The sequence below is a fragment of the Cebus imitator genome, unplaced genomic scaffold (genome assembly GCF_001604975.1).
Source record: "Cebus imitator isolate Cc_AM_T3 unplaced genomic scaffold, Cebus_imitator-1.0 Scaffold437, whole genome shotgun sequence".
NCBI classification, from domain to species: Eukaryota; Metazoa; Chordata; class Mammalia; order Primates; family Cebidae; genus Cebus; species Cebus imitator.
The window spans coordinates 1686754-1711178 of NW_016107752.1; the positions used below are offsets into that span (position 1 = coordinate 1686754).

At 33.2% G+C, this 24425-nt stretch overlaps 1 protein-coding gene across 3 annotated transcripts in view; it reads right to left on the bottom strand.

Annotated features, from left to right (window-relative positions):
• LOC108290525 (diacylglycerol kinase beta) overlaps positions 1–24425 on the bottom strand; it is a 535319-nt gene that overhangs the window by 430740 nt on the left and 80154 nt on the right. For all 3 annotated transcript variants that reach the window (XM_017510376.2, XM_037732007.1, XM_037732006.1), the window contains 3 exons: positions 19846–19962; positions 11444–11517; positions 6083–6157 (listed from right to left, as the gene is read on the bottom strand). In XM_017510376.2, coding sequence (XP_017365865.1) covers positions 6083–6157; positions 11444–11517; positions 19846–19962 — 266 coding nt within the window. The remainder of the gene's footprint in view (positions 1–6082; positions 6158–11443; positions 11518–19845; positions 19963–24425) is intronic.

Below are 24425 nucleotides of genomic sequence, written 5' to 3' on the forward strand. Positions count from 1 at the left end.
CTTTTGCACTCTGTGCTGCAGAGTTAGCACCAGCTGGATGCTGCAAACCTTTACCACCTCAGTCTCCTGGAGGGCGGCCCTGGCTGCACTGAGGCTCACTGGAGTTGCCCAGGAGTGCTGCACCAGAATGCATTGAGCAGAAACTTGAGGCAGCTCTGGGAAGTGAGCACTGAGATCCCAGAGGTGCTCTGAATCCCTCCTTTGAAGTCTTTCTGTTCTCAAGGCCCTGACACTGTGGGCCTGTGCTGGGAGTGGCAGCCTTGAAGATCTCTGAAACATTTTCAGGGCCAGTCTTCCATTGTCTTGATGAATAGCATTCTGGTTTCCTTCTAGCCATACCAATCTGCTTATCAAACTTTCACTGTTGACACCCTTGGTGTTTTATCCTGAACAGCATTTTTCTTTCTTTACAAACTGGCCAGTCTGAGAATTTGTCAAATCTTTAAATTTTGCCATCACTCTCAAATTCAACCTTCCACAAAACAGCAAGTCATGGATATAAGTCAACTAAGTTCTTGGTCACTTCATAAAAAGGATTGCCTTTCCTCTGATTGCTAATAACTTGTTCCTCATTTTCGTATGAAGCCTCACTGCAATGGCCCTTCTCATCCATATTCCTAGCAATATTTTGTTCACAACCATGTAAACAATCTCTAAGACTGAAGCTCTATCTATGGTCCTTCTTTCTTCTTCTTCTGCGCCCCCTCCCCTGCTCCTCCTCTTCCTCCTCCATATTGCAGCCTCTAACAATTCCATAGCTCCTTCTACATTTTTAGGAATTTGTTACATTAGCACCTCACTCCTCAATACCAAATCTGCCTTAGTCCATTCTGGCAGACATAGCAAACTACTTTACACTGGCTAATTTATAAACAACACAAATGGTTTGATTTCACAGAGGTGCAGCCAAAGAGAAATGGAGCTCAGGATGGATCATACCTTGAGTCTCATGCATCTCTGATTTAGAAGTTATTTAGATGAGAATCTGGTTTTGAGATTTTTGAGTTGGTATTAAAACCAATTATGACTTCTGGGGCTATTGGTATGGAATGAACATAAGGTAAGTGTATGTAAGTGGAACATGAATTCTGGAGGATCCAGTCTGGAATGCTATGGTTTGAACGTTTGTATCTCTCCAAAATTAATGCTTAAACTCAGTGCCCAATGCAATAGTATTAGGAGGCGGTGTACCAAGGATGTGATTAGGTCATGAGGATTCTTCGCTTATGAATGGGATTGGTGTCTTCATAAAGGGGGTTGAGGAAACTAGCCAGCTGTTTTTCTGCTCTTCTGTCAATGGGGATTCAGCATTCATTCCCTCCAGAGGATGCAGCAAGAAGACACTACCTCGGAAACAAAAAGTGAGCCATTAGCAGATACCAAATCTCCTGGTCCCTTGACTTGGACTTCCCAGCTTTCAGAACTGAGAGAAATAAATTTATGTTGTTTATAATGAGCCAGTCTAAGGGATTTTGTTACAGCAGGCAGAACAGAATAAAACACAAGTTAAAGCATGTACACAAATATGAACTGGTCATTTCAAATGGCCAATTCAGAACGTGTTTTTTTCTTTAGAAGGTTTCAGCAATTTTGATAGGCAATAATCTTTAAATAGGGACACACAGATCTCTAGTCTAATTGCCATTTAGCCTTTGTTGGTGAGATGAGTAATAAAACTTCAGCCTTTTCAACATCTTTAAAATCATAGTACATTTGTGGATGCATGTAAAAAGTAACTACAGACCTACAATGACCCAAATGGGGGAATTTTTGTGACAGGCAAGCAATTATGTATTAATTGTGGTAACAAATTTTTGTTACTTTTATTAATCCGTAGGTCTTTAATTTAGAAACATAAATCAGTTTTCAAACTCCATCACTCCAGTGGCCAAGCCAGAGTCAGAATTATGCTTACACATTTAATTGGGGGAGAACTTGCAAAATCACCTGCATTTTATTTTATGAATAATCATAAGAAGGAGAGAGTTAAATGCTACGCTTTTACATAAGTAAGAAAATTTTTTTATTTTTGAAATTTGCAACAGGGCTTGACTCAATTTTGATGAACATTTCCTTAGCCTTTTGAGGATTCTGTTCCTTTATGTGTCATAATTATATAACAAGAGGCATACATAAAAGGTCATAAGCTCAGATTAAAGAGAGATTTTACTTAAATAAAATACGGTAGAAATTTGGTTATATAAAATGATATTTTAAATTAAGAAGGTAATGAAATCTGTGGAATCTGTTACACATTTTCTAAATTGCACATTTATTTTAGTAGGAGAATATATTCTCCAAAGTTTCACTATAGAAATATGCGTGATATTTGAAATATGTGAATCTGTAGGTTGACTATTGCATTATATTTTTTAAGTTATGTGTGATTTGCATTTAGTTCAGGTAGATGAAAGTAAAGATTTCTAACAGCAGCTTTCTCACAAACAATTCATTATTCTTAATTATGCTGATCAGTCTGAAAATAATTTACACATTTTAAAGTTATCTTGCATTTTATTTAAGTTCAATAAATACTTCCTACTTCTGAATTAATATTTTAGAAATAACGTGAAAATAAACCATCTGTATTTTCATGAATATTAGAGTCATAAGGGGAAAAGTAATGTCACAAGTATATAAAAAACTTGATGTGAAATTTTCATAAGTCACATTAACATGTGAAGTTGGTGTACAGCTAGAGATATACATACTTATTTTAATGTAGCGAAGGAAAGCATATCATTATGTAAAACCCAAGAGTAATTTATATTTTGTATTTCATCTTTTCTAACTAAGCTATCCCTCCAAATAATTTATTCAGTTATATCACAATATGTTCCATCAGGAAGAAAACAACATATTTGAAACAGACTATTGTTTCTGACATCATCAAACAGAATAGTCAGAATCAGGGAGGGATAATTTACATAAGAAGATAGAATGGAGACACATACATACCCATTCTGTTTTAAAAATAAAGAAAAAAATGAAATGCCCAGTGAGTTTTAGTATTTGCCAGTTAATTTACATTAGGAATAGTTTTAGTGCATCAGGAAAGTTATTTCCTCTTATAAACAAAGTTCTTGAAAAAAATAAAGTTGGGATGAAAGAAGAGTTGTATACCAAAAGAATACATCAATCTGGTGTGGTAAAGAGGAAACTTTTTTAAAAAGAATTTGGAACAATGAATAACTACAGGTTCAAAGTGGCAGATAAAATGCATACTACACTTTCAAAAGTGTGCATTTAAAAATCTATTGTTAGAATTGTTAAAGTAATAAACCAGAAATGGTGATAAAACTAAAATGTACAAATCACCAAGGGTATCAGAGTCATAGGGACACCTTATGAAACAGGGCAACTTCTAATGCAATACTTTAAAAGGGAATTACTGCAATAGGACAATCTTAGCATGATCGGGGCAGTACAGCTAGAAGCAGAGCAGGGAGGGTTTACAAGTGAGCAGATCAGTCACTGGGTTCAGAGAAAGGGCAACATCATAGCCTGCCCAGAGTCCCCATTCTGAGCAACTACCTGTGGCATTTGCCTTGAGGATAAACAAAGACTAGCTCTCTAACAGAAGTGTGAGTCTGACACTAGGGATGCAGTGTGGGTATTGATACCAGAGGCAAACGGCATTCTCAAACTAAAAGTTCAACACAATTCTATTTAAATTCATTTTTTAAAGCCAACTTTTGACATTAAATATTTTCAACCAGACAATCCTACCCATAGCCAGTGATTTCATGAAAATATTTGAAGATGCTTTCAAGAATATGCAGACAAAATGATAGATATTCATGTGGCATATTTGATAATAACTATAAAACACAGGCAATCTAAATATTCACCAGTAATGAGATGCCTGACATAATTATGGAATATCATGCAGCAGTTAGAAAAATGAAACTGATCAATATCTACTGAAATGGAACAATGTGTAACACCTGCTTTAGAGTATAGAAAGCAAGTTGCAAGGCAATATAAAATCTACGCTCTGTTACATAAAAAACTATCTACCTATATAACCAACAAATATATATGTGTGTGTACAAATGTTATAGAGAGACAGAGAGCGATATGCTCATTTATATGTGTTTATTAGATTGTTTGGGACGATATACCCAAACAATCACAATAATAATTTCTGAGGAGTAGCAGTACTTAAAGCGGGACCCTTAAAATTTTCTAAATAATATTCATTGTAGTGTAGACTTTTGACAGTTACATATATTATTTTCATTTTTTAAATATGTTAAGATAGAGCAGAGGATAACAGGATGCCTAGAACTGAAAAGGAAACATGTAGTACATATTTAAACTGTCATAGGAAGAAAGTGAAATGAGAGAACAGGGCTAAAATTAAATTGATTCCAATATATTTACCCAGAGCTGCAAAATAGTCATGTTTTATTAATTATTAATTCATATTCCTACAAATAAATAGATAAAAGCTACATTCATTGAGGACATGCTAAGCGGTAAGCACATTATTATTTGCTTTATAGGCATTATCCCATTTGACTTCACAACTATCCTATGAAGCAGGCACAAATCCTTATTTTACAGGTAAGATAATGAAGCCACACAGAGGTTAAACTATAAGGCTTATAATTAGCAGAGCCAATTATATTATATTATTTCTTGTTTATGAAATACAGGAAATTCCTGGATGTCCTTGGTTTGAATCAACTTACAGGGGTCTTGGAATGGCAACAGTTTTGAATGCACAATATCCTAATTCTACAGAAGATCTACTTCTTTGACGTCCAGAGAATATTAAAGGACAAGAAAAAGAGCCATCCTGACTGAGCTTCTGAGTTTACAATACTTTACTTTTGCTTGGCTTTATCTACATGGGGACTTCCAGCATGTAGCTAGCTCACTTAGCCAACAGCCTGATCATGATCCTCTAGATTCTGGAGAGTGGAGCTTTACGAAGACATTGTTCTGAACCAAATTCCTGTTGTGAGCCCATCATCTTTAAGAGGGAGGTTCTGCAGGTTACTGCTCAGCATTGGGAAACTGATCCCAGACAGCAGGCAGCAAGTCAGTGGAAGAAAGAGCCCAACATAATGCTGGGAGACTATGCTAATTAATTAAACCTAATGAACCTATTTTTGTATAAGATGCTATGGTACAAATTTTATTCTGAGTTTTTAAAAGAGTGCAATTTAAATATTTGGTTTCTTATTCCTGAAGAATGAGCTATAAGACTTATTTTAAATTAACTGCTTTAAAAAAATGAAGCATGTATAAAGCTTATAGACCTTTTGCTCACTTCATGTGGTCTAATGTTTACTCTCATGTTGATAGAAAAGAAGTCAATGAAAGAAAATGATATTAATTATTTAACTAGACCAAATTGATGGTGATTTGTTTAGGTGCATATGGGTGACATCAAAAGTATACAGTTTGTGTTAAAAAACATATATCTTATTTTACTACATCTTACCTGTTAACAAGGAAGTATGTTATAAGAGAGTGATATTGGCTAGATTTTGTAAGTAGTAAATGAAATCATATGCTTTTTTTTCATTAATTCATTTATGCTGGAGGTTACAATTTTTCGAAATTCATTTGAATTTAAAAGTCAGATGTTGGCAACGACCTTGAGCAGTAGAATATAAATAACAGTCAGATGCTTAGTGTTCCAATAATGGAACACTAGGCATAAACGTGCTAACTAACTAGCTTTCTCTTTATTTTTCAGCAGATATTTTAAATAGAAGAAGTACAATAAAAGAGAGTGGTTCTTCAAGTACCTGGTTTGGCAATGTTCAAACTGGCATTCAGCTATTTCGTCTGTGTATGTGTATGTGTGTGTGTGTGCGATTATTAACATTATTAGTATAATAAGGAGCATTACTTCACAAACTTTAGAAGGAAGAAAAATCTGCTAGAAATGGGCTATTTGGAAAATCAGTATTTGCACTGGTTGCTCTTATGTAGTTGATATTACATTTTTATGTACTAATATCCTGCTGTATTCAAATAACATTATTTCTAGACATGTCAGGCAGCTTATTTAATTAATTAACATGAATTGAGTTGATGGTAATAATATTATCCCTGGACTTACCCTGGCATTGGTCCATTTCCAGCAAGACTGTAAACCTGACGAGGATTTAGTAGATACTGGAATTTTCTGTAAATTCTGTAAAGGTGAAAATGTGGGAAAAAAAGAAAATTTAATACTACTCAATACTTTTAAAAGCTGTAATGTGTCTCAGTGTTATAAACTATATATAGTTGAAATTAATGATATAAATTAACACATAATTTCTATCAATTTAATAAAATTTGAATCGGAATATCAGAAGTCTAATAGTTCCATGGGAACTATTGGTTTTTATAAAGGCCTAGTAGCTACTATAAAGGTAATATAGTTCATACATTAGCAATATTGCTTGCATCCTTAATATGCATATATGTTTAGAATATCCTCTAACCCTTTTTTCAACATTTAGCTAACTAGATTTCAAATAAATTATGCACTTTAAACATTTCAGCATCAAATTGCTTAAATATCTTCCCTCAATAAATTTTTGTGGATAATTCATTTCTCCATAGATCCCTAATAGACCTGAAAATTATCTATCCCCTACATAAAATGGGACTGTACATTGTACATATGTTCATGAATGCAAAGAATATAGCCTCATCTGGCCTAATCATTTCATATAAGCAAACCTTTATCGGTCATCTCACAAAATTGCTAAACTGTCTTAGTAGCACATATTAAATAATTATTTTTTTTGAAAGAAAAAAAATTCTGTAAATAAATGCAACCGAAATGTTTCTATGCATGTACCTATCTCACATGGTTTGAATTCTTAGACAAACAGTAAAAGTAAAGAGATAACAGTACATCAAAAAGTTAATTTAACACAGTTGGGCATTATTCCTAGGATAAAATGTTGGTTCAACCTACACAAATCAATAAATATGATTCACCACATAAACAGAATTAAAAGCAAAATCCATATAATTATCTCAATAGATGCAGAAAAAGCATTTAAAAAAACACAAATCCTTTCATAAAAAAGAAATCCTCAACAGACTAGGCATCAAAGGCACATACCTCAGAATAATAAAAGCCATCTATGACAAACCCACAGCCAACAGCATACCAAACGGGCAAAAGCTCGAAGCATTCCCATTGAGAACTGGAACAACACATGCCCACTCTCACCACTCCTGTACAACATACTTCTGGAAGTGCTAGCCAGAGCAATTAGACAAGAGAAAGAAATAAAAGGTATCCAAATAAGAAAATAAGTCAAGCTCTCTCTTTTCACTGACAGTGAATCTATACTCAGAAAACTCTCAAGATTCCACCAAAAGCCTGCTAGAACTGATAATTTAGCAAGGTTTTAAGAAACAAAATAAATGTATAAAAATTCATAGCATTTCAATAACATCCAGGCATAGTCAAGTCAATTATACAATATCATTTATAATAGCAACACACACAAAAAAATACCTAGGAATAGAACTAAACAAGCAGGTGAAACAGCTCTACAAGGAGAACTATAAAGCACTGCTGAAAGAAATCAGAGATGATACCAATAAATGAAAAAAACATTTCAAGCTCATGGAAGAATCACTATTGCTAAAATGGCTATTCTGCCCAAAGTAATTTACAGAGTTAACACTATTTTTATGAAACTACCAATGTCATTTTTCAAAGACAGAAAAAAACTCTTCTAAAATTAATGTGTAACTAAAAAATAGCCTGAGTAGCCAAAGCACGGCTATGTGAGATCCCAAACTATATTTCTAAAAGGAAACCCAGGAAATACCCCACTTGACATTGGCCTTCGCAACACATTTTTTATTAAGTCCTCAAATTGCAACAAAAATAGAAATTGACAGTTAAGCTACAGAGCTTCTGCACAGCAAAAGAAACCATCAACAGAGTAAAGAGACAACCTGTAGAATGGGAGAAAATATTTGCAAATTAAGCATCTAACAAAGGTGTAATATCCAGAATCTGTAAGGAACTTAATGAGATAAAAACATCAACAAATAATGCCATCCAAAATGGGCAAAATACATGAAAAGACAATTCCTAAAAGACATACGAGCAACAAACTAACCAACATATGAAAACTTGCTCATCATCACTAATCATCTTAGAAATACAAATTAAAACCACAATAAAATACCATTTTACATCAATTAGAATGGCCATTATTCAAAAGTGAAAAAACCAGTGGATGCTGGCAAGGCTACAAAGAAAAGGAAATCCCTATACACTGTTGTTGTGAATGTAAATTACTTAAACCATTGTAGAAAATAGTTTGAATGTTTCTTAAAGAACTTCAAACAGATCTACCATTCAACCCAGCAATCCCATTATTGGATGTAAACTTGAAGGAAAATATACTGTATACCAAAAAGATACACGCTCTTTCATTTTCATGCCCGCTCTATTCGCAAAAGCAAAGACATGGCATCAACCTAGGTATCCATCAATAGTGGACTGGATAAAGAAAATGCAGTACATATATAGCATGGACTACTACACAGCCATTACGAAAGAATGAAATCACGTCCTTTGCAGCAATATGGATGGAGATGGAGGCCATTTTCTTAAGTGAATTAACACAGAACAGAAAACCAAATACTGAATATACTGCATGCAATGTTAAGCAGCACCTAAACATTGAGCATGCACAGACATAAACATGAGAACACTAGACATGGGGACTACCAGAGTGGGGAAGGAAGGAGTGGAGGAAGACGTGAAAAAACTCCCCATTGGGTACTATGTTCACTACCTGAGCACAATATACCCTTGTAACAAACTGCACATGTACCTACTGTATCTAAAATAAAAGTTGAAAGTAAAAATATTTTTAAAAGTTAAGAGATACGTTTAGGTTGCTAAATTGGCGTGAAAATATGATTATGTATTTTACAAACACATTCTTCTTCTATTTACTGATAGAACTCTCCAAATTAACTATGTAATATCTGCTTATATCACCTAGAGTTGTTCTCAATACCCTCTTTTCCTTAGCACCTGAACATACTAGTGAAGAATTCTGTGCCTTCCTAAAAGAAAACCTAGGAAACACCTTGCCATTGGCCTTAGCAACAAAATTTTTAAAAACGCCTATCAAATCGGGCTATTCCAACCTACTGCCTTAGTTAAGGTCTTCAAGTTCTCTCGCCAGTTTTATAAAATTCTTGGCAACTGAGCCCTCCTCTATACTGTTGTCAAAGTACAATCATGCCTTATCCATGATGCGAAGTTTCTCTTAGTGTCAAGTTATTGAGACTTACATAAAAAATAAAATTCAGACATCTTCACAATTCAGCCACAGTTTCTCTCTCATCTTTCCCCTCTTTCTCCTTACATTGTTATCTTGGTAAATTTCTCTTGGTTGACACGATGCCATTTCACAAATCTGTCTTTCTCCTTCTTTCATCTGACAAACATCTATTATATAAGAACCAATACAAAAGCTACTTCTTCTGTAAAGACTTTTTAGTTTTCAGAGACAGTTATCTCCTTCTGTGAACTTCAACAGCACTTTTATTTTAAACCTTTCTAGTTTAACCTGTAGTATGTGGTATTGCAATAGATCTATTTATATGCCTGCCTGCATGACTGTGTCTTATGCCTCTTATTCCCACTCACTAGTAGAGTCTGGATTCAATTTGGCATTGCTGCCTGAATACATATCGAACATTTTCAGACTTATTGACTGATATGGAAAACTTTATGCAGAGCTATAATTCTGTAACCTTTTGCAACTTATCTAACTTATCAAAGTAAAAAGCCAAAAAAAAAAAATGGAAAGAAAAACACTGAATGAAATCACCTGGTAAAAGGTGTCTCTTATGCAGGCAGAAAAATGTATGTTTACATTCATAATAGATCATGTTGAAAACATATTGACATTTCATTTGACTTTGCATGGTCCCAGTCAAGGTACAAAGAATAAAACACAAGTGGATGTGTATATAGAAGAGCTCAAAGTTGAAACCCCTGGTAAGTTTAATTTCTTTAAGACTTTAGTGTATCTATCTATCTATCTATCTATAGATATATATTTTAATTTAGGGAAAATTATTTCTATGCATTGGCAGAAAGGGAAAGCAAATATTCAACTAAGGGTTATTCTACATGATTCATATCATCTTAATTTGAGAAAAAATTACTTTTCTTTGAAAATATTAATTTTTTTCTTTAGACTTCAATTTTCTATAATTTCCAATGTGGATTTAAGTCTCACCTAATTTTTTGTGAAAAGTTTCCTTTTTTTGTTCAAGCTATCAATAGAATATACTGCTGATGAACTGTAAGTAATAAAGAAGTAATTTCAGCATTATCATTTAATTGTTTTATGAGTAAAACTATTTCCCTTATTAAAGCATTGTGTATATTTTTAATTATTAACCATTATTCATTTGAAATAATTTCTATCATGTTTAGAGGAGTAAAACATAACTAGGTGTTGATGAAAAGAAAAAAATCTTATACTTTTTTTTTGTCTTTTTTTTTCCATCCAAATTTCATCTTGAAAATCTTATACTCTTTAAAGCAAAATGTTTTGTTGATGATTCAATAATGAAAAACATTCCTAACTTCATGGAAAGAAATCTGCAAAGCTAAAGGGTGGAAAAAAATTACTACATTCATGGAAAAATGTCAACTTTGCTATTTGGTGAACCACAAAGGAAATTTGTTGTACTCCTGTCATGTTTGTTATGAGTACGTTCATCTGCTTGCTTATTTTTGGTTGAGATCAGGAAAGCCATCTAAAAAGCATTAAGGCAGGGATGACTGCATTTTTGTTTATGACTGTCTTCTTTAGTAAGACATAAGATTAACACTTCAATATAGTGGTTTTCATATTTGTATTAAATAATATGACTTAATCATTGATTTGTTACAAAATTGAAATGTTATCAGCCAGAACACTGAAATGCCTGATAATAAAACTTATTATTATTCAGATTATATATACTGTACTTCTTCTTTAGGAAATACGGCATCATTTTCTCCAAAATGCACATGCAGAAAAATCATTATAATATATTTTGCCTAGAAGTTGGATATAAATTCTGTTTCTTAGTACTGGGTTATGATTTACCTGAATTTATCTTGTTTACCATTTAGAGAACCAATTTTCATTCAACAGTATTTATGAAGGCATGCTCTTTGTTAGGGGAACCGGGTGATAGGTGGGGTAGACAGAATTCAGACATCTGAGCTATGATAATAAAAATATTTACAAAAGGCCATTGTGTTAAAATTTTAATCCTGAAAACAAGATCATATAAACATCTTACATGCTAGCACCATTTATTTTGCATTAAAATTAGCAAACAGTGAGGAATAGTTGTTTTTAAGAATTTTTACATCATCGTTTTATATTTTTTACACATATGTGACTTAGACACTAAAATTAATTTAAAAACATACCGTTCTCCTTGTTTTCCACCACTTTTGGGGTTCACAAAAACTAAAAGTGGGTGAGTACCAGGCACAGGAGTGACCTATAAGAAAAGTTATATATATGGGAAAAATATTAGGCACATTATATATGAAGAAGTCTCACTGTTATTTCTATATCATGAAATACCAATATGCAATTTCAATAAAATGACTGTTTTTACAACGTGTGCGTGTCTGTGTGTGTGTGTGTGTGTGTGTGTGTGTGTGTGTGTGTGCGCGCGCGCGCGCGCGCTGTGTTCAACAGGAATACCTCCTCCACAAAGAAAGGCATGGCTATCTAGGTACCCGGCAGAGGGGAAGGCAGTCAGGAAGAGGGAATAACATTCGTAATTCCTGTGAGATGAAAACCAAAGTTACAGTTTTCAGACAGTAAGTGAAAGAGGCAGAATAAAGCAGAATTTGAGGAAAGCACCATGAGAAGCAAAGAAAAGATCAACTTATAGAGAGACCTCCTTTTATGCAGGAGTCCTAATTGAGAGTTTTGAGGCATGTGCGGAATTCATCTTCCCAGCTGCCTGTGAACTAGAAAGAAAATTAAGATCCTTTGAGGTCCTTTTTGGCCTAAGAGTCCTTATCTACACAATTTGTTCAGTACTTTCTTTTCCTGCTTGCGAATACACTGCTAGTTAATCAAGTCTATTTGCTAAATGGAGTCCGTTAAATACTAATCTCTCTTGCAGGTAACAGGAATTGACTTTGTACTACACGTCATGTGCTGCTGCTTTCATCACAACTCAGCTCTCGGTTAAACAAGAAAGACAAAGTTTCTGTCCTAAGGGAGCTTACATTATAGTGAGAAATAGACAATAAACAAATGTATATTTAGTAATGAAACATGCCATAATGGGAAATAAAGCAGGTAAGGTGACAGCACTTTACTGGTGCCAGCAGAGTTATTTTAGATAGAGTGGGAAAGGACAAGTGTTGTCTATTATCTGATTCCAATGTTAAAATAATAGACTTTTAAAAATAAAAATATTCCTATTAAATATAACCCTATATAACTCCCATCTAAATACAGTGGGGTGAAGAAAATGTTTTAATAAAAAAAGTATTCAGCTAATTGTATCCTCTAAATTCTAAGTTGAATAATTTTAGATCAATCTGCTTTTTTGAAAGTAGATTCAAATTATCTTTACTGCAGTGTTATTTCTCCCCTAGAAAGTATTAAACATTTAACGAGACAATTAAAAACACTCATTTTACCATATCATACCCTTCCTTCCTGTCCATTTAACAATATGTTAAAATATTCTACTAACATATTGTCTTCCCCTTCTTTAGTAAAATGGCATTTTTCTAATGAGAATAGGCAACAGGGAAATGTTAAAATCTTCACATTACCTAAATGAGAAGATTGAATAAAATATTCTTAATTTTGCTACACATACTCAACTAGCTCTCATTATAATTTACCATGTCTGTTTCTGTTTTACTTTCCATTGTAAAGAGGACAAAGTTTCTTTCTTCCTAATTTGTCTTCAATTCAGCTGGGAGAAGGATGAGCATGAGGAACTTCTCCAGTAACTTCCCAGGTCTTCCCTGAACCAAATGTGCACAATTAATTAATGTATATAAAGTTTCGATTATCTTTAAGCCATGGTGGCTGCGGATTGCAATGGGTACCCCTTCCTCCCATTAAAAACTAAAATGAAGAAATACCAAAAAAAAACTATATCTAAAAACCTATGATTTTTAAAAATGTCTCATCCTATTACAAAATTGAAACTCCTAATGTTTTCCTAAGCAAATAAGCAATAATAAATAGATGTAGATTTTAGTTGACTTTTTAGTCAACTTGAATTGTTTCTCCTTGTTTTTAAGTAGAAATGGTAATCTCAATGTACATAAGGATTTTTAAGCATGAGCAAAGTATTAAATCTGAACCCAAATACTCATTAGGATGAATTTTTCTTTACTCCCTATAAAAGTCAACATTCATTTTATTATTATACGAGATTATACAAAAATTCATACGGAGTCCAATATATAGAATTATTTTCAAACTATGTTTTGAAATGTCTTTCTTCAGAGATATTTGTTAGAATATTTATAGACATGACTATAAATTATCAAATAAACGGCAATTAAAATTGTGTTATAAGTTACATACCGTTACGAACAAATAAATATCCCACTGGAATAGAATGTAGTTTGTAAGGTATCTCAAAATAAAATACAAACTCTTGATGTAATTTTTAGGGGTAGTTAAATGGAGAAACAGATTAAACGTATTAGAAAAATCAAAGAGAATTTAAGTAATTTAGAACAATGATGATATTCCACAAGTGGCAAAAGTTGAATATCTAATATGGAAATGCAGATATAATACCAATCAATTAGCAGCCATTATTTTACATAATACTATTCTCATTATTGAGTATAAGTTCTTTTTCAGACAATCCTAACATATAAAGTATGAGATAAATTAAAAATGTCAATATTATTACATGTAGTCTTTCAATTAGTTAATTTGATCTGACTGTTTGATTCCAGATTCCGGTTTTCAAACAGATCAATCAGGCAAAAACTATCTTTGCATTGTATTGCAATCATAAAATGTATCTACTGACAAAACAAATATAAACAGTTTTATTAGTTTCTGAAACTCAGTATGTCTGATTTTGGTGAATAGTTTTATGAAAATATCTTACAGTAATATTTTAAAAATTTTACAGTAATATTTTTAGTTTTGAAAAAATCTCCAATTTACAGAAAAGTTGCAATGACTCTATAATTAACTGTTTCCCCCTCAACCATTTGAGAGTAAGTTGCCAAAATTATGCTACATCACTACCACTCCAATTTACATTAGTATTTCCTACATATGAAAACATTATCATATATATATATATGTGTGTGTGTGTGTGTGTGATATATATATATACATATATATATATAGAGAAAGATACACACAATACACAACAATCAATAACAGAAAACTAATAGGATTCTGGACTAGTTTGTGGAGAAAAGCATTACTGGGACAACTGATGAGACCTAAATGGGATCTGAGGTAGCAATGTAGTCAGGTACTGATGTTACATTCAAGCTTACTAATTCTCTCTTAGACTGTATCAAGCTTACTGATTCTCTCTTAGACTGTATCTAACTTATCTATGAATTTAGAATTTTTACTTTCACAAAAAATTGTGAAAAAAATGTAAAACTTAGTTATTCTGAAAACAGATTTATTGCCATCCTAAAATATTGTGTCATTTTTGTCATAGATTTTGGTGGAGTAGGAGGTGAAAGACAAAAACACAACTATATCAAAAATTATGTCAGCTTAAAGCTCTTCATTCTTGGAAGTACATATTTATACAGCATTTGAGACCATCTGAAGTAGAACAGCATATAGAACAGATGACATCCTAGTTGCTTTGCTTAAAGCATGAAAGAACCCTGAACCTGTTCTCAATCTCCCATGACCCTACCATTGTACCCGAGGCTCTCTACAGAACCCTATGTCTTTTCAAAACCATTAAATAATAATTGAGATACAGTAATAAGGTATAACAAAAAAATACTGATGAAGAGAACACATTTTTAAGAAAGATTTCTATGGCATCTGCGGTAGTTGAAATTTTGAAGAATGGTTATAAATTCGGTGTGCAGGTTATTCCAGGAGACTGTTCACACTGGGTTCTCTACAATACTGATTAGAGTTCATCATGTAAAATCTTATTTATTCACATAAAGGGACAGTTAAAACAGTATATTTAAAGAGCATGTTTTTGGAATTAGAATGGTTTCAGAACCCAGTTCAAGTACTTCTCTCTATATGCACACTCCGTCCTTTAATGATTTCATCTTATCTGATGGCTTCCATCAGTGCCTTTCACTTCCAAATCCATGTCTGTCCTTTCTTCTAAATTCTAGGTTCATCTATTGGTCTGCCTGCTTGATATTTTTATTTGGATATCTAACAGCAATACAAGTTTCCCTCGAACATTCATACAGATTCTTTCCTATCTCAGTCAATGGCGACTGCATCATTTCAGTTGCATGGACCAAACTGTTAATATCTTGGAAAAGTTCCTGACTCCTCACTTTTCTCCTAAACCCTGTAGTCAATTCATCAGCATATCCTTTTGACCCTTTTCTCAAAATATATGTAGAATTCCATCACATCTTTCTACCTCCACTTCTCCACCCTAATAAGCCTACATCCTATAACCCCTGAATAACTTCAATACTAATCTACCGGACTCTTGGCTCCCAAACAATCTAATCTTCATAAGAGTAAGCCTTTTAAAATATAATTCAAGTCCTGTCACTCCTCTGCTTATCCCTCCCACCAATATCTTCTCATTGCACTCAGATCAAAAGTCAATCTTTACTGAAACCTTCAAGGCTTTATAAAATCTAGCCCCTGTTACTTCTACGAACTACTTGCTACCACTTTCCATCTTGCCCACCCCACTCCAACTACAGTTCTTGTTGACCATAGAACTTTCCAGGCATATACTTACCTTAGGCCTGTCCATTCCCCATATATCTAAATGGCCAACTGCTTCGTCTCTTTTAAGTCTTTAGCCAAATATCACTTTATTAATGAGGCCTAATCTCACCACTGTACTTAAAATTATAGACAAATCCAACTCTCAGCCCTGATACTTCTTATCTTACTCAGCTCTATTTTTCTTACATCATTTATTATCTACCATTTTTGGTATATGGAGAAACTCAGTTTAAAGGTTGCTGTAATGCTCAAAACTAGAGTAATAATTCTGGATTTAGACAGAGGGTTAGAATGTCAATGAAGGGCTAATTATGAATGAGTCAACAGGGTGGAGAATTCTAAAGTGAACAAAAGACATGCACACACATACATCAAAGAAAGTGAACTAATCATATAGAGATAATTTAACATACATATATATACCATACAGTTACATTTAGTATGTGTATGTATGGTTTATAGTCTTGGTGATTACAAGAATAAGATATTACAAATAAGGAAGATAACAGAAAGAGGCAGTTTTGTGAGAAAAGACACTGGTTCAGTTTTAGATATTTAACCATAAGGGTCCTCCTTTCTTTCTTGTGCTAAAAGTGTCAGAAACTAGATTTGTTAGTTCTTAAATGACTCTTCTATTTGGAAATGTCTCTCAAAGAATAGTGAGGAACAAGGTAACTTCAACATAATACAGTTTAAACAATTGTTCTGTTTTTCTCCTTATTTGCTCACATGTGAGAGAGCCTCTGTAATTTTCTATCTCTTGCATGTTAAGAAATCGTAGTTTCAATTACATCTGATCATATGTATTAAATGTAAACCTATGGTGTGAGTGATGACAAAGACAGAGTGCCTAACCACCTCTATTTGAAGTCCCCCAGGACTCGGGTTAATTAATGAGACTCATCCTAAGGTTATACATGATCTATTACTTCCTCTAATTAGAAATAATAATCCTGATCATTATGCTGGTTAGCTGGAAAGAAATAAGATGAATGTGCTTAACTATGATTAATAGTCTTCTTTAAGCAGTGTAGATCTCTTCTGTCACTGAGTTACATGCAAACTGGGCTGCAACTCAATGCTTTTTAATGATATATATTTTTTAAAGCTCATAAAAAAATTAATTTCATGGAAGATCTTTTTACCTTTCTTGATCAAAACCAAACATTTTAGTATTTTTAAATTGTTAAATATAACATAAAATTACCATTTTTTTCATTTTGCATATAATAGCTATCTAGTACCTTATTCTTTTAATTTTTTCTCCAAAACTATGCAACTATATATGTGTATTCTATTTTGGTCCTTTCTTCTGAGGTACAACAGACTTTTGCACATGATTATATAACTTTTTTTAAATTCAAAAAATTATTACTACACATATAGTATTTGTTTTTACTAAAGTTTTATTAGGACAGATTTCTATACTTTTTCCACTAACAACTTTAGCTGACACTTTTATATGCCAAAGAAAGTTATAAAAAGTTATTATCTGGTTAGAAAGATTAAAAATATCTATAAAGAATGTTAATAATCTAAGATTTTTAATACAACTTAGTTGTAATAAATTCAAATATTTCACATTACATTAAAATAGAAAATAAAACAAAACATGTTATTTTGTAAGCTTAAAACCTTTAAAGCACTGCATGTATTACATAATTTTGGTTTTGATGTCTGGGAAAATTCAGGTATGATTATGAAAATATTAGAAAACTGAGATCAGAGAAGTTAAAACTCTGTTGCATACATGAATTTTATCTCAAAGCCTGCAGCAGTATAAAAGTACACAGAAGAACAAGGTGGTCAGAAATGTAACTGTTACATACATGTGAAAATTTTTTAAGCAAAGAGACAAGGTGTCTTGGGAGTGAAACATAAACTGAGTCAGATGGTCTTTATTCAAACCTTGGCTTTACCACTGACTGTGTTCTTCGGGAAGTTATCTTACATCTGAGCTATGGTTTTGAAAATTATGATAGCAATAATAGCATTAATTTCATATGTTTATTGAGAGAATTAAACAAGTTAATATGTATAAAATACTATCATAATGCTTAAGCTATACTATTTAACAAATGATATATGCCTCTCTTCTGTGATGACATATATGGGCCTAGAAGCAAGTGAAATACAATTAGACTTCAGAATTAGGCTTCCCTTTAATTAATTTTATTGCAAGAACCCAGAATAGCTTAAGATTTAAACTTATCAATATTAGCCATCCACATATTGAATTGAAATGTTGCTTTGTTTCAATACAAATTTTATAGGATCATTTAATTATGATTTTTTTGCTATTAAAATTAAGCATAGATTTCATATTTGATGCCTTCTATGAGATTTCTAAACATATAGATATGGCTCTCAAAATGTATATCCTGGTTTACTCATTTTCCAATCAAATTTTATATTTTCTAACATATCATAATTTTGTCATTCAGAATTTTCTTTTGTTTTTGTTTGTTTGTTTTGAGATGAAGTTTCGCTCTTGTTACCCAGGCTGGAGTGCAATGGCGCGATCTCACCTCACCGCAACCTCCGCCTCCTGGGTTCAAGCAATTCTCCTGCCTCAGCCTCCCTAGTAGCTGGGACCACAGGTGCATGCCACCATGCCCAGTTAATTTTTTGTATTTTTAGTAGAGATAGGGTTTCACTATGTTGATCAGGATGGTCTCGATCTCTTCACCTCATGATCCACCCACCTCAGCCTCCCAAAGTGCTAGGATTATAGGCATAAGCCACCGTGCCCAGCCCTAGAATTTTCTTTTTTATATTTGAGTTTCATAATTTGTGAAAAATTTTCTGTTCATAACAGATTTTTGGATAAAAAACAAACAGTAACAGTTATCAATATTTAGTAAAGTATTATTAAATTTTCAATGAGGTATTCAAGACCATGAAGAAGCAAGCATTTAGGGATCTACTATGTACCCTGAACTGTGTTTGCATATGGAAAAATACAAAAGACATAATCTATAGCATCAGACATAAAGTAATACATTTAAAATACAAAATACATAAAGTAATACATTTAAAATACATTTAAAAAATGACAGAAAATCAAATATATTGAATGCAAGTGTGTGACATAATTTCTGTGTGTTAAATCAATGGTAAATATTCCCAGAGAATGTAAAACTTGAAGCATAGACAGTTGGAAGGCAAAACATAAGTAGAAAAACATACGTAAGTCCACAATGTTAAAAATTAAGCCAACTTTATTGCGCATTTTCCTGTTGAAGTAAGATAAACAGTTAAAAAAACAGAGGTAAGTAAATGTCATGCATTCGTCCTATATAATGTCTTAAAATGTTATTCTTGTTGCCAGAGACCATAAGGATAATTTATAGGTTCTTAAGTAATAGTATTAAAAAATGACTGTGTTTATTTAAACTAGAAATATATTGGGGTTTAAATTTTGACTTAAAATTTTGAAAGATAGAAATATAATAAGTTTATTAAAAATTTTCAGAAATAAATATATTCATACAGAGTTTATTTCCTTCTCTCCTAAAGACTTTTCTTGTTATCAAAATGACTCTTCAAATCATACCCAAACTAAGTGTATATATAGAGAGATGAAGTATACCTGTAAATAAATAACACATATGTATCTAATAAGTGTTTATACTTAGCAATAATTGGCAAATCTTTCAAAAGATCTCTTGCCAATTTGAGTTTAAATGGAGATAAAATCATAAATGATTAATCTAACCAGAATGTTACTGTCAATCAACCATAAGACTGACGTTTTGATAAATTAATAAAGATATTTCTGAAGGAGTCTACTAAGCTAATATGCACATTAAACAAATGTGTTGATAGCTGAACATATGCCCCTTTGAGGGCCTAGAAGTAACAAATATGAAACCTACTAAAATTTCTACTTAAAAAATCATACCTGCAGGCCTTGTCCATCCATAGTAACAGAGTTGGCTCTCTGCATTTTGTTCTTGTCGATCACTTTGTTTGGTTGCTGGGAACTACTCTTTTCCTTTTTCACTGTTGATTGTCTGTCCTGTTTAAAAAAAAAAAACAAAAAAAAAAAACCTTTGATAAAAATAGAAATTAGGAAAACAACATAATAAAATGTTAAGTTGTTTTACTAGCAGAAGAGTTTGATGGTTACAAACTAAGGCCCAACTTTCTAATTTGAAGTTCCTAGTGAATAATATGAAAGCTATTGTTTTCAACTGGCTCAAAATATATATGATAGCTTCATGATCAAAACATCATTTAAAGAAATAATGAGAATGAATACCAAATTGTATTATCCCTATGTGCCCAATTATGACTCTTTATCAAAAGTTATTAAGGATCACTAAAGTTGATTATTTCATATGCAATGATACAGATAAAGGGTATAGAATTATAATGTTAAGAATGTGGTACTGAGTACTAAGAAAAGCTTATAAATCCATGCAGTATTGAAAATGAGTTTTAATTGCATGATGGACTTTTAAGCTATTGTTTATATCAGAGATAGCATATAGCTTCATACTGACATTCCGTCTTAGCTAATTCCTTTGTTCCTGATACTGGACAATTTATTTTAGTAGTTGCCTACTCCCTGTTTCTATTTCCTCTCTTCTCGCTCTCTCTTAAAACAACCCAATCAATTTTTATCACCATTATGCCACGAAACTATCTTTTATTAAAATCACTGACGACCATCTCAGTTTCACCTCTAATGGTCAGTCTTCATCTTCTCAAAACTTTCAGCAGCATCTGATAAAATTCATCACTTCTTACTTTTTGAAAACTTGCTTCAAGTGGCTTCTAGGACACTTGTTTCTCTGACTCTCCCTTCCTTTACAATGTCTCCCTCATAGTCTCTTTTGCCCATCTCTCCAGCTTCACAATCTGTAAGATTCAGCCTTTTCCTTAGACTTCTCAACTTCTCTATCTATACTCACTCTCTAGGTAACTTCATTCATTCCCATAGCTTTCAATTTCATTTTTATGAAGACTTCTAAGTATAATTCTAGGTCTGATTTGTAACTGAGCCTTAATTCCTATATACAGATACTGTTTCTGTATCTCCACACTAGAGTCTGAAACACCTAATTGTACAATGTCCAAAATTAGTTTCTTTAAAAATTTACTACCCACTCTCAAACTGAAAGACTACTCACCACCTGCCTCATTACATGGTTTAAACAACCATTACCTTTTTTGGCTTGGATTATTGTAGCTATCACCTAAGGAATCAATCTACTTCCAAAATCTGTCTCCCTATACCAAGGTCTCTGCACAAAAGCCAAACTCATCCCTTTTTTTACTCCACTCCAGCTGCAATGGCCTCTTCATTGTTCCTTGTTCACAACAATCATGCTTTTAATTCAGAGCTTTTGCAATCATTCTGCACTCTACTGGAAAACATGCCACTGCATATTTGTTGGCCTTGGTTTTCACTTCATGATGTGGTCAAATGTCACACAAGGTTCTCTAGCCCCTTTAACCTCCTTTTAAAATATCAATTATTAGAACCTGAAATATTATTTGATTTGTTTAATTGCCTTCATTCTTTCATATTAGTCAAAGTTCCATAAGAAAAAATGACTTGCTTTGTTTCACTGGTCTATATCAAACCCTAAATCATGACTAACAAATGTCAAGATAAATGAATGAAGACATAAATGAAAACGTTTTTTAAAAAGTTTTCTAAGTTTTTGAAGCATGCTGAGAAGGATTCTTGCGGATCCAGGGTTGATGAGAAAAATTGTCCTGATTGACTGGTAATGTCTGCCATGGCTACTTAAGGGCTTTTGTGCCACACATTTCCTATCACTTACTCAGCTATATATATTTCCTAGTTTTTATATTTGTTTGTAAGAGTACCATTTCAATTTCTGTAATTTAGAAAGATAGGTGTTTGTGTAAATGTATGGGGTAACTGAGACATTTTTTACATTTATATAATGTGTAATGATCAAGTCAGGGTATTTAGAGTAATCATTGCCCAAGTACAATACATTTTTTAAGTGTAGTCATCCTTCTCTGCTATCAGGGTTTGAATTTATTCCTAGAAATATATTTTTAAGTAGCTTCCAAAGTAAAACTATTTTTAAATATATAAGAGCTAGATAAATCAGAAATCGTCTCTGACTAAAATAAATGCTAATCAGTATAGTCCATTTACCTTGCAATTCCATGGTGCAAAAACAGTGACTATATTTTGTGTGTTGCTGAAAATGAATGGCATATTAGGGTTCCTGAAATTCAAGTTCTTTAGAAAATGATGCGCCTTCATACAAGCATAATTTCTGGCAAAATATTGATTTTTAAAAGAAAGTTCTTTCTAAGTTTGCAAATTATAATTTTGTTCATAGATAGTTACATGGCATAATGTATAAGAAGAGTAAATTATTAGATAAGGTTTGGAATCAGAACTCCTGAGATGAATTTCATCTCTGCTACTTTAGGATCATGTAACCTAGAGGGTTTATGCTTTTGCAAAATGTAGGTAGTTACACCTGTTCCTCAGAGTTGTTTAGGTTTAATAGAAAGTGTGTAGTCCTTAATATTTTGTCTACATTGAAGCATGTATTCAATATAAAAATTACTATGAATGATGTAAAATAGTTGTGGTTGCCTACGTGAGCGCTCATCAACATTGCCATTATACAAAATGTTTTTGTATTTCCAAATCGGTGTGTATATGAAAAAATATTTCAGTAGTTACATTAGGCATATATTTAAATTTAAAAAGTTCTATGCTTATCTTTGAGAACACATAGCTTGTGTTAGCTGTTCAAAAACATAATGCTGTTGACAAGTGTGGAAATAATTTACTCCAGGGATCTTGCATCCACATATATAAAACAGAATCAATATTTTGTAAAAATGTGCAATGTGATATACCTTAATACAGTTATTCTTCCAAATTATCCAACAATTGTTATTTAGCATTTAAATTATTAAATGCTTACATTAGAAGAATTAAACAAAATTTAATTTGATTAGTTACAGCTGGGTGTGGTGGCTTATGCCTTTAATCCCAGCACTTTGGGAGATTAAGGCGGGCAGATCTTGAGATCAGGAGTTCGAGACCAGTCTGACCAACATGGTGAAACCCCGTCTCTACTAAAAATACAAAAATTAGCCAGGCATGGTGGCATGTGCCTGTAATCCCAGCTACTCAGGAAGCTGAGGTAGGAGAATCACTTGAACCCGGTAGGCGGAGGTTGCAGTGAACCCAGACAGCACCATTGCACTCCAGCCTGGATGACAGAGTGAGACTCCATCTCAAAAAACAAAAAAACAAAACAAAACAAAAAAAAAAAGGTTAGTTACAATGGAACTGGCAATTTGCAACTGATTATATATTTACGTGTTAATGGATATTTAAGACATGCAAGTATATGTCTTTAAAGAGCTACCAAGCTATCTACTAACATTATTTTACTCTGGGCCACTCATACAGCTAAGGAAGTTCCTGTGTGCTAAGAACCTCCAGCTGGCAGATAGCAGTTGATTAAATGGTTTCATGTCCCTCCAAGCAGTAACCCCCACTAAGTAAGCTGGGCAGGAGACTAAACAATTGCTTTAGAGTAAGCAATCAGAAATAATAAAAACAGGCTGAGTGTGGTGACTCATGCCTGTAATCCCAGAACTTCAGGAGGCTGAAGGAGGCTGAAGGAGGTGGATCGCTTGAGCTAAGAAGTTCAAGATAAACCTGGGCAACATGGTGAGACCTTGTCTCTACTAAAAATATTTAAAAAATAGTCGAGTGTGGTGGTAAGATGCCTATGGTCTCAGCTACTCTGGAGACTGAAGTGGGAGGATCACTTGAGTCTGGGGGGTAAAGATTGCAGTGAGACAAGATCATACCACTGCACTCCAGCCTGTGACACAGCAAGACTCTGTCTCAAAAAAAAAAAAAGTGATTAAACCCAATGCAATCAAAAGGAGGAAAATAATAAAGATAAGAGGATAAATTAATGAAATTGAAAGCAGGAAGAAAGTGGAGAAAATAAATGAAACCAAAGGATGGTTCCTAGGAAACAGTGATGTATAAACTGATAAAACTCTGGCCTGATTGATCAGGAAAAAAAAAGGAAGACATAAATTACAGTAGCATCATCATAAATGAAACTGAGGTATCACTACAAATCCTACAGGCATTTAAAGGATAATAAGGGAACATAATGAACAACTTTCTGCCAGTAAATTCAAGAACTTAGGCAAAATAGAGAAAATCCTTGAAAAACACAAACTAATGACGCTCATTCAAGAAGGTACAGATAACCCAAATAGTCTTATATCTATTAAAGAAATAAAATTTGGCCAGGTGCGGCGGCTCACACCTGTAATCCCTGCACTTTGGGAGGCTGAGGTGGGTAGATCACCTGAAGTCAGGAGTTTTAGAACAGCCTGGCCAACATTGTAAAACCCTGTCTCTACTAAAATTACAAAAATTAGCTGGGCATGGTGGTGAGCACCTGTAATCCCAGCTACTCCAGAGGCTGAGGCTGGAGA